The sequence below is a fragment of the Podarcis filfolensis genome (genome assembly GCF_964270895.1).
Source record: "Podarcis filfolensis genome assembly, chromosome: 7".
NCBI lineage: Eukaryota > Metazoa > Chordata > Lepidosauria > Squamata > Lacertidae > Podarcis > Podarcis filfolensis.
In genome coordinates, this window is record NC_139603.1 from 70,987,849 (window position 1) to 71,000,231 (window position 12,383).

The window sequence follows — 12,383 nt, forward strand, 5'->3', positions numbered from 1 at the left end:
TTTGCTTGGAGAAAAACAATTTGGCTCTCTGCTTCCTCCCACAATGACATTTGAGTGCAAACATTTATCTGCACCACGTGGCTTCATTGGTCTTTGATTTATAGCCGCCTTTTTAAAGCAATTCATGTATCTTATTTAACACTCACGTCAAGCTCCCAGAAACACAGTGGCTACTTTTTATGCACATTAAATCCTCATACACCAATCTGTAGGCTTATGTTTCCATATGGCAGCTGTGGGGAGGGCATGGCTGGGGGAGATGCATAAGCATGCCTACACATACAGGAAACTTATTGAAGTGTATTTTTTTTTTAATTTAAAAAATCCTTTCCTAAACTGGTTAGGGAGTTTTACTGTTCTGAGTAATGTAGCAAATTAAAAATGAGGAATCAAACAATGACAGAGGGATTTGCAGCACTAAATTATTCACTGTGTGGTCTGGTCCTCTCCATAGCAATGGAAGGGAACACCTGCCACATTAACAGGGATGGCAGGCTGATTATAAATGTTAGCTTACCACTATCTGAGCCAACAAATGTCCTCAACTGGCTCATGTCCCAGACAAGGTCAAGGAACTCAGCTATTAAACACCTTCAGCATGTTTTGAGGTCGAAACTTGAATACACACACGAAATAAGAACTTGAATTGCTCTGCTTTTTTATTTTATTTGCTTGATAGTGGATGGAATATAACCTGAATCATCACAATGCAGTGGATTCTAATGAAATGAAACTCCCTAAACTGATAAGAGATGTATCAAATTTACAACAGCCCTATGGAAGCGTGTGCTTTTGTTGTTTTTTTAGGATTAAAATATACCATAGCTCTCAACATTATTTTAGATGCTGCCAGTTCCAGTCATATGTCAGCTGAAAGAATTCCATCAAAAATGGAAACAGGAGTGGGAAATGTCATCTCCCTCCCTTTTCTGTCCCATGTCTGGTAAAGAAATAAATCCAGTGACTATGATGGGTACAGCAACACAAATGATGTTATCTTTGGCCAAAGGCGAACAGTAGCTGAATGGAAACAATGCCACACATGACTAATATATGGCAGAATGAAAAAGGATGCCTTCTTACATCCCTAATGATGGACTGGTCGGAAGAAGTCTTTGTGGTACATAGGTGACTGCACCCAGTACTCTTTCTTCTTTCCCTCTGGTAACTGGAGATACCAATGAAATGGATCACTGATGGGACATGCATTTTGAAACTATATAGCACTGCTCCAAGCATTGCTTTTTCTTGCTAGATTATTTAGACGTCTTTGTATTTAGAGGATCATGGTTTTTTCGGTTTTTGTTTTTTTGAGGCACAATATTGCAACTTACCTTAATACTGCAAAATTTCGAAATCCCTGTTAAGCAGACACTTGCTTTTAAATCCCTTCCTGCTGAAATTGAGGAGAGGGGCCAGGGATGCATCATATCTCACAACATTATAATTTAAAGATATGATACCCAGATTGCAAAAGGCCAACTCTTGAGCTCTGCGGAGTATCTAATGAAACAGTTAAAAACAACAACAACAACAACAACAACCCACAAAAATTATTTACCTTTTTAGGTTCTGATATGTTATTAACATAAATAGTGTAGACACCACTTTTGTTGAAGCCAGCTTGGTATGCATCAGCACAGTCTCTGAATGGCCTGTCATCTTCTCTTTTTGTATTCTTTAGTACAACTGGAAAACAGAAAACGAGTATGGTGTTGACATCAGCAGTAACAGCCGCATTGCAGTGTTATTTCTAATGGTGTGTTTTTTGTTAATGGTTGCTCTAATATTTTACAATGTGGTGACATAAAAATACTTCCATAAATAGATCAATATAATATACAAAATTTAGAGGCATTTAATTCAGTGACAAGCAGAGTGATACCACAGCCTGAGCAACTGAGTCTAGGTTATCCTGGTCAAAGGGCGGATCCACACTTGTGGTTTTTAACGTTAAGGAAGGGTTAAGGAATGCTTTTGATAATGTAGATGGACACATGGCATCCTACTTTTTATGTTCATAAAATGTTATTACCTTGTCTTTTTATCACTTAATTTTTAATTGTTTTATGCTGCTATATCGGTGCAACACGGCTCATATGTCCCTAGGTAGTGTTTTGTCTGGGGTTTTTGCATGACCCCCCCTCCCATGGTATTCAAGGGGCAGATAACAAAGGAAGTGGAGGGAGAGAGGAGAATTAAAATGTGAGACCAGAAGGTGGAGCACAGCAACCAGTGACCACCACCAGCATTTTGGAAAATGGTGTGGCCAGGTATTACTTACATTTGATGGGGGGGGGGACCAAAGGTAAAAAATGTTTTGATTAACAAGTATGCCCTGTGACATTTTAGGATGACATATCTAATAGTGTTCCACTATAATAATGCTCAACAGGTCAGTGTAGATCCAGCCCAAGAACAGCTGCAGTTGGTGAATTAGCCTACACTGGGTAGAAGCATTCATAGCCACAAAAGCCACTTAAGTGATAAGCCCTGAAGAAAGAGGCAAGTCCTCACCTGGTGCCTAAAGAGATGGGGAGTGTTGATGCTACCTGGACCTCATGGGGAAGTGAGGACGATAACCCGGACAATGAGGTCCAGCTCTGAGGGTCTTCTGGCGGTTCCCTCACTGCGAGAAGTGAGGTTACAGGGAACCAGGCAGAGGGCCTTCTCGGTAGTGGAACCCGCCCTGTGGAACGCCCTCCCATTGGATGTCAAGGAAATAAACAATTACCTGACTTTTAGAAGACGTTTGAAAGCAACCCTGTTTAGGGAAGTTTTTAATGTCTCATGTTTCATCATGTTTTTAATATTCTGTTGGGAGCCGCTCAGAGTGGCTGGGGAGGCCTAGCCAGATGGGTGAGGTATAAGTAATAAATTATTGTTGTTGCTGCTGCTGCTGCTGCTGTTGCTGTTACTGAGAAGGCCTTCAGCAAGGTACAGACCTCTCCAGCAAATAATACAGTAAATCAGGGGTCAGCAAACTTTTTCAGCGGGGGGCTGGTCCACTGTCCCTCAGACCTTGTGGGGGGCCAGACTATGTTTTGAAAAGAAGAAGAAGAAGAACGAACTCCTATGCCCCACAAATAACCCAGAGACGCATTTTAAATAAAAGCACACATTCTACTCATGTAAAAACACGCTGATTCCCAGACCGTCCGCAGGCCGGATTTAGAAGGCGACTGGGCCGGATTTGGCCCCCGGGCCTTAGTTTGCCTACCCATGCAGTAAATTAACAGACAAGAAATAAACAGCTACAGGTTTAATGGAGGAAGCTTCCCTAACCTGCCAAAATGCCTGTTTAAAGCACACAGTATCTGCTGACGAACGAAGGTGGAAGCCCTGTGTTTAAGTTATGCTACGATACATAAAACTCACATTACCTATTAACGGCAGGATTCGTGACTCACAATCTGTTGGCACTATATAAATGTTAAATAGTAGCAGCAGTAAAAGTTTTACGGAGGAATCTTAACGTCTTTTGTTACACTTAGAGAGGGAAAAGGCAACAGAGCTACTGTTACATTGCCAGATTAGCACATACTCTCTCCCTTTTATTATCAAGGAAAACATCCATTTACTGCCTTCTTCACCTCACTTTTCTTTTGAGTGCCTAGCACAGCCCGATGGATGAGGCCCAGAGTTTATTGTTTTAGGCTGTTTATCTTGAAAGAAAAATCAAGGCAGCTTAGAAGTCAAACAGTGGGAAAATAGAATGAGAAATCGGAACAATAAAATAGGGTGCTGTTGGCTTCATTCATATGTTATCATCAGTCTGGGTTGCTGAAAGATTGCTCAGATAAAAAAGATTTTTATCTTCCTCTGGGAAGCAAATTCCACTAAATAACGGCTAAGGCTATAAAGGCTTGCCAGTTGCCTTAAAGCTCTGATAAAGAGAAAAGGCAGAACCCGGAACAGCCCCCGTCTTGCTGAGCAAGAAGACTTCTATGAGAAGCTCCCTGTGATATGCCGGTCCCAGGCCTTAAAAATTAAAGCCAGGATATCGAACCTTACCTAGAAGAATTTTAGCTAAAACAATTGTTTTGTAAAGGTAAAGGTAAAGGGACCCCTGACCGTTAGGTCCAGTTGCGGACAACTCTGGGGTTGTGGCGCTCATCTCGCTTTATTGGCTAAGGGAGTTGGCGTTTGTCCGCAGACAGTTTTTCCGGGTCATGTGGCCAGCATGACTAAGCCGCTTCTGGCGAAACCAGAGCAGCACACAGAAACGCCGTTTACCTTCCCGCCGGAGTGGTACCTATTTATCTACTTGCGCTTTGACGTGCTTTCGAACTGCTAGGTTGGCAGGTTGTTTTATAACCTAGGCCAAATACAAATTCCAGCAGCTGATCCGATCAACAGGTGTCACCATATTCTATCATTTCAGCTGGAGTGAATTGCATGCTGTGATTGCTATCCAAGGTAGAATCCTGCTATTTTTATGGTAGATGTTTTGTTTCCTGTAAGTCACCACCACCAAAAAGCACTTGCAGGAAGGAATCCAACAGGTAGAGGGTTTTTTTTTGCTTTTTTTTTTTTTTTACAATCACACACATTCTCTACCTGCTGAATTTCTGGGGAAAAGTTTTTATTTATGGCAACAGAATATTGTTTCTCCAGCAGGGTAGTCATTGATTGTCCTCATACTCCCCCATCTATTATTTTAAATATTTATTAGTTGTTTTTTCTTACAAATCTGTATATATATTTATCTGTTTATGAAAAAATAAATATATATTTTTTTTAAAAAAAAGTTTAGTACACACAGAAATTCAACAGGTGGATCATTTACAATCACACATATTCTCTATCTGTTGAATTTCTGTCTCCGATTTTATTACTAAACAATAGGAAAAAAATGGCAGGAATGTTTTATTGTGAAGAAGGACTGCATGAAGAAAATGAAATACAAGCTTGATAACTCAGTTCCTTTTGTTTTTACATCAAATCAGGAATCTCAGCATGGTGTGGTGGAACAATAATTCCCTTACAGGTGCCTTTCCCCCAAAATAAAACTGGCATGAAAACTGAGCTGCCAAGCAATTGTGTTCCTTAAAGACTGATGCATTTCCTCTTTCTTTCTCTTTTTTGTGTGAGCAACGAAAACCTTTGCCTTCTTGGCAAAGTTCCAATTTGTAATTACTCCAGGATGGAACTACGTTCTCTTGTATCCAAACGAAATGACTTCTGTGCCAAGAATTATCTTCCAGTCACTGCCCTTGTGCACCTCTATTCTATCTTCCCTTACTTGCTCCCCCCCAAAAAAACTGAACCCCCCCTCAACATTGTAACCCTTTCCTCCTCTAGGAATGTTGCTCCAATCCCTTGATCATTTTGGTTAATAGTTAACAAGCAGCTCTTAGAGATTTAGATTCAGGTAGGTAGCCGTGTTGGTCTGACGCAGTTGAAATAAATAAAAAATTGTCCAGTAGCACCTTATAAGCACATGAAAGCTTATACCTAGAACAAACTTAGTTGGTCTCTAAGGTGCTACTGGACATATTTTTATTTATTTAGAGATTTAAGATATACTTCTTTAAGACACGTAGGTAAAGGTAAAGGGACCCCTGACCATTAGGTCCAGTCGTGGCTGACTCTGGGGTTGCGGCGCTCATCTCGCTTTATTGGCCGAGGGAGCCGGCGTACAGCTTCCGGGTCATGTGGCCAGCATGACTAAGCCGCTTCTGGCGAACCAGAGCAGCACACAGAAATGCCGTTTACCTTCCCGCTGGAGCGGTACCAATTATCTACTTACACTTTGATGTGCTTTCAAATTGCTAGGTTGGCAGGAGCAGGGACTGAGCAACGGGAGCTCACCCCGTCGTGGGGATTTGAACCGCTGACCTTCTAATCGGCAAGCCCTAGTCTCTGTGGTTTAACCCACAGCACCACCCGCGTCCCTTAAGACACTTAGGTAAAGGTAAAGGGGCCCCTGACCATTAGGTCCAGTCGTGACCGACTCTGGGGTTGCGGCACTCATCTCGCTTTACTGGCCGAGGGAGCCGGCGTACAGCTTCCGGGTCATGGGGCCAGCATGACTAAGCCGCTTCTGGCGAACCAGAGCAGCACACAGAAATGCCGTTTACCTTCCCGCCGGAGCGGTACCAATTATCTACTTGCACTTTGATGTGCTTTCAAACTGCTAGGTTGGCAGGAGCAGGGACTGAGCAATGGGAGCTTACCCTGTCGTGGGGATTTGAACCACCGACCCTCTGATCGGCAAGCCCTAGGCTCTGTGGTTTAACCCACAGCGCCACCCGCGTCCCTTTTACCTAGCAGTAAATCTGGGAGACCAGCAAAGCTAATCTGGTGCACTCCAGAATTTGGTGACTACAACTCCCATTATCCCAAGCCAGCACAGCCAATCATCCACAACATCTGAAGTACATCACATTGGCTACCCATGCTGCAGACATCAGTAGGATTCACATTAAACCTGAAAGGCCATAATAACCCAATGCTAGAAGACATGCTTCTACTTTGCATGCAGAAGATCCTCGGTTCAGTCCCTGGGATGTCCAAGCATGCCTGGTAGGGTTGCCATATTTCAATAAGTGAAAATCTGGACAGAAAAGTTGTTGAGCTTATTTCTGCAAAACAGCAAAGAGATTTTGAGCTTTCTCCTTAGGAAAATCAGCAAAAATAACACTGCCGACATCAACTGCCATACGTCCAGATTTTCCAGGAACATTTAGCAGATTTTACACCCGGACACTGCTTACGGCAGAAGAAAGACTTCTTCCTAAAACTTGGAGAGCTGCTCTCAACCTGTAAACCATTGTGAATGATATAGAACAATGGTTTGACTCAGTATATGGCAGCCTCTTCATGATCTGGCTTCATATCAAGGGCTTACATTAAAAGCTGAGCCTAGCTTGCCTCTCCTTCCTTGAATTTGCTCTGTAACTGGAAGTGGACCAGTCACATCCCTGTGGACGGAATGCTAGAATGAGTGGGCATTTACTCTCTCCACAGAGATGATTCTGCCTGAGAAGAAAAGGGCAGCAGCAGTAAGGCATCCATGTACTGTAGGCTGTTTGGCCTCTTTACTACATTGGATTATGATCCTAGGGAGCAAAGTATATTGTGTGTTTTAATAACCACGATAGTGCTGTGCCTGCTCTTTTTTTTTTTAAAAAAAAAACGCCCTCATTTCACAGCCACTTTGGAACCTTTTTTTGGCTGGGAAGTGAAGCATAAATGCAAATAAACATTTGTGGGTATATAGTGATCTTTGATATCAGTTGCTGGGAAGCAACAGTGGGAGAAAGTTATTGCATTCATGTTCTGCTTTTGGTTTTTCTTAGGCATTTGTTTGGCTGCTGCGGGAAACAGGATGGTGGACTAGATCGGCCTTTGGTCTGATGTGGCAGGGTTCTTTTTAATGTTTAAATATGCACTAATTAATGTTTAATTATCATGTTTAATTTGCTAAGCAGAGAGGTTCACCTGCAGAAGCTTGTCTGTTTTATACCTATTTATGGGGTGGGGTATAATTAATCACAGGAAGACTTCAGAATTCCCAGTACCTTGTGCTAGACAAGATAACCAAGTCTGGTGTGTAGATAGAACCTTGCTGACTGTCACTCAGCAACAATGCAAGATTGAATTACTATACTCTCTTTTAAGGCCAAACTACATATGATATTCAACACAACAGTTGATGTTGTGAGTGAATATATATATAAATAGTCAACACCAGTGGTGGAGGACCAATCAGGATCAAAACTACAGTGTGTGAGGAGTGGGGTTAACTTAGTCCTCCCACATTGCTTTCTCAATGAAAGTCACCCTCACAATTTGGCATTATTTGATTTAGAACGGAAGCTTCCAATATTTCCAATTCTGTTGTTGTTGTTGTGGAAATTTTTATACTCATTGAAATCCCACCTTTTACCTAGGAAATGTGCATGTGCAAAGTTGACACAGTATTTCCTTAGCGTTGGGATGCAGTTTTTTTCATGCTATAATAAACCTTGAGGTGAAGTGTGAAAAGCTGAATAGCACAGGATGGACACAGGAAGCTAGGCTGGAGGCTGGCACTTGTAACATTTCCTTGCATCTACCAGACTCCCTGTTGTTTTTGTCCATTGAGTTGGGAAAGATTGAGGGCACAAGGAGAAGGGGACAACAGAGGACGAGATGGTTGGACAGTGTTCTCAAAGCTACCAACATGAGTTTGGCCAAACTGCGGGAGGCACTGGAAGACAGGAATGCCTGGCATGCTCTGGTCCATGGGGTCACGAAGAGTCAGACATGACTAAACAACAACAACCATACTCCCTAATGCATGGGGAAGGGCTGCAGCTTAATGACAGAACATCTGCTTTTCATGCAGAAGGTCCTAGGCTCAATCTTCAGGATAAGAGCACCCCGCCTGAACTCTCAGAAGCTGGTGCTGCCAGTCAATGTACTGACCTAGAAGAACCAATGGTCATACTCCATGTGTTCCTGCGTTGGTGTGAATAGATTCTGAATTGTCCTCATATGGAGTCAGGAACTTTCCTTTGATCAACCAAAGATTGTCCAACGCTAGTTTAGTAATTCTCATACCCCTGATAATAATGCGATATTATATATCAGAGGATGTTGAGAAAAGGCTGTGTCAAGCAAAATTAATTTTGATTTACTCAGTAATCTAAGATCTGACACAATGAATAAGAAATTCAAAACACAGTATTTACTGGTTCCGATGTAAATTAACCAATCCTATTACTAATCGAAGGATGCTTATCTTGATACTAGCATATTTCAACATTTCCTGACATTTCTAATCACATGTTGATATAATGAAGGATGTAGTGCTTTGTGGCTTTTCAAATATCTGTCAAATATGGTTGTTATATTAACCTAAAACTGACTTTTCCTGATTGCATGCTCGACTATTCAACAGTGATCGCAGACATGGGTTTGTGATCCCACTTGTTGGTGAGACTGTTGATCCTACTCATTATTAAGATTGTATAGTTCCATTCAAAGTTCAGCTAATGAGAGTCGAAAATTTCTTGTAGGTTGGTAAAGACAAAAGCTCTGATGCAGTTGCACTTGCACCTAAGTCACCATGATCCCCAGGGACAGTAGAGCCACCATGTCTCACCGCAGCAGAGACCTCTAACTTTCCTATGGTCACAAAGAGTACACCAAGTGGTGGTGCTCCATTTCAGGTCCGGGGGCTGCCCTTTCCATGATCCCTACTGGTTGGAAAGCAAATGAGACCCGGGAGAGGTTGACAGGGCCTAGAGAGATATAAAGGCTCTGCAGGAGTAGGGACTTTGTTATGAACAAGTGGTTGACTCTGATGCCTCCTGGGGATCTGTCTGTGATTCTGCAAGCCCTGTGTCCAGCCATCTTTACTATGTGGAACTGTAGTGATCTGCTACTCTCGTCATCCTGGGTTTTGAACATGTACTTGGTTCACCCAGGTTGACCCAGGGTCCCTTCAACACCCCACTCTGTTTAGTCCAGCCTTTCCCAAGGCAAATACAAGTCCCAGCTCAGCCACGATTCTCACTGTTATGCTCCCTCAAGGGATTTTTCTGAGGACAAAACTTCCATGGGTGCTGCTTTAATACTAACATGTCAATATATGCTTGTCTAATGCATGTGTTATGAAGCTTATCCTGGAAATCTCTTGGCACTTACTAGTCCCACTTGGTCCATTGGTAGGACTGGTCCTGGTGGCTACCTAGCAAAATCCTCAAAAATGGGAGTCCAGTTGCTGTGCTTAGGCTTAGAAGCCAGCCTTGGAACTCATCCCTGTCCCAACAATTCCTTAATTTGTCTTATTCACTCTTGCCCACTTAACTATGCTTAAGTTCTACTCATACAACACTTCTGTGAGGTCAGATGGGGACATGCAGAACTTGGGGGGGGCATCTAGCAACCCACTGAATCATACCATAGTAAGTCTGAAAGTCTACATTATAATCTTAGGTGTTAAATTGGATAATGGCTTTACAATCCACAAGGAGCATAATTCAGTACCCAATGGTCATTTGATTCTGAATGTGTTCAAGGAAGTTGGCCTAAGCAGGTATTTGGAAAATATAGCTTTATTCTCAGAATGACATGCTAATAGAAATCTGGGACAGAATTGACTCAATAAGATGGCAGTCATTGTATTAGAGACATTCTGTTGAGAAATCCATAACCAGCCCTGATTTAATTGTTCAAGCATATGCCATCTTACCTCCTTCTTTAGAACAAAGACTGACCAAGTTGTGAACGGTGTCCATGAGCTCCAGCTGTTGTTTTTGCAGAATACTGTTATTGGTGGTTGCCTTACTCAGCTGCCTCTCCAGTTCTTGGATGATGTAGGTCTGACGTGAAACCAAGCCTTGCAGGTTCTCTTTCTCCTCCTTCAACGTATCCAGCTCCCCTTTATGTCTTTCTTCCATTTCAAGGATTTTGTGTTCCAATAAACTAGTAGGGGCAAAACACATCAATACCACATCTTTGTTAGTGCTAGTGTATGGGAGTAGCTGGCTGGAGAATCAAGCAGAGGAGATGAAAGGCTGCAGGTCATTCATTTATTCATTCATTACATTTATATCCCGCCATTCCTCCAAGGAGCTCCACATCGTACCCATGGTTGTCCATCTCATTTTGCCCTCACAACCACCCTGTGAGGTAGGTTAGGCTGAGAGACAGTGATTGGCCAAGGTTGCTGAGTGGGGACTATTATCTTAGTCTTCCAGTTCTTAGTCCATCACTCTAACTAGTACATCACGCTGGCTGTCTTTTATATGTGGAAGGGGCCCAAAGCCTTTGAGAACCAACCCAGCTCTGGAGGGTAGCCTCCCAACGATAGGAGTGATTGGATCTGTCACTTTTGGTTTCTCAGTTTCTCAATTTCCCACTCTTAGTTTCAGGTCTCCACATTTTCACATCAGTTTGCAACTTTTTATTTTAATACATCCTCATGAAAATGCATCAGCATTGAACTGCAACTTTCTCCTAAAATACACATTTTTTTTGAGGAGGGGGGGTTTCCCAATACAGTGGGCAGCTAGCATCTGCAAAGAATAAGAGGGTAAGGGGAGGAGGAGTGAAGGAGAAGCACACTAGCCCAAAGCTCACCTTATTATTACTAAAAACTATAGTCAAGGCATGCCTGCCCATGTGGTGGGCTGAAGTTGCCGCCTTGGGTGGTGGAATCCTGCAGGGCAGCACTTGTGCAGCAATGGCCTCTTCTGGCAAGATCTTGTGAGAGTTCTGTGAGATCTTGCCAGAAGAAGCCACTGCCATGTGACCTAGGCAACTGAGGCTTCTGCAGGAAAGGGCACCTCATGCTTTGCCACAGGTGGTTAAACAGGATGGGTCCCCCCCCTGACCACAGTTTATCATTACAGCAGAAGAGTCTACACTAAAATACAGCACTGAGTTGCATTTAAAGCGTGATTTCAAGACAGTTTGGAGGTTACTGGCTGGAGAAACGGCAAAGGGAGCAGAAATGAGTTTCGAAAAGCCTAGCGAGCCCCTCATTGCTCATCCTCAGAGGAGCAACATAACGCAGGCCTGTTTCTGGATAATACTGCTGACAAACATGGCCAAACCTTGACACCTGGCAACATACCATCGTTATAATGTGAATGGTTTCCTATCTGAAAACTAATATTTGGCTAAAGAGTAAAGGTGACTAGACTGACTATGGCTGCATGGAAAATAAAAATACCACCCACCCACCCCCGCGTGCATTTTATTACGATTCAGATTTCCAAGTGAGATAACATGTACAGCATACGGGAATATATTAAATATGTGTTTAGAAAAAGCAAGATGATGTAAGATCTTGTCTCTCTCTCTGTAAATGAGAGTGATACCCAGATCCTCGTGAGTCCCCCTTGCCCCCATAGTCTTTAGTTGTACTAGAATCCAAGGACATTTAAAGTTAAAAAAATCAGTTTCTCCAAATCTACTTAATTTCTCTGTGAGGTGTCAGAGGAAATATAGAACCCTAACTGTTCTTAGATTGTAGGGTTATGTGAGGTACATAGCGTCTTTAGAGAACAGGGAAGTGAAAACCGACACAGCAAAGGTGATCCAGATAAAGAATATAATAGTTCATCCAAAGACGAAATTAGGCACAAGCTAACATGATACTTTACTCTGCCAGAATTTCTTTCAGTGAAGTTGGCTTGTGCATGTTTGAAATATATTTTCATGGTGAATCAGAGGGCGTTCACTCTTCATTGAGAACTTCAGGCTACAACACGGGGATGGGGGAACCTTGGACCTGGGAGCAGAATGTGGCCTTCTCGGCGTCCCTCTCTGACCCTCAGTACTCTCTCCACAGACCCCTCTCAGGGTCACACAACTCAACACCCCAGATCCACACTCTCCTCAAGTGTTTGGGCCTAACCGGAATGTCCTTGAACTACAAAAAC

The 12,383-nt window shown here is 42.7% G+C and overlaps 1 protein-coding gene across 2 annotated transcripts in view; it reads right to left on the reverse strand.

Annotated features, from left to right (window-relative positions):
- Positions 1-12,383, reverse strand: part of ANGPT1 (angiopoietin 1) — a 166,431-nt gene that overhangs the window by 47,893 nt on the left and 106,155 nt on the right. For both annotated transcript variants that reach the window (XM_083622135.1, XM_083622134.1), the window contains 2 exons: positions 10,187-10,419; positions 1,562-1,689 (listed from right to left, as the gene is read on the reverse strand). In XM_083622135.1, coding sequence (XP_083478261.1) covers positions 1,562-1,689; positions 10,187-10,419 — 361 coding nt within the window. The remainder of the gene's footprint in view (positions 1-1,561; positions 1,690-10,186; positions 10,420-12,383) is intronic.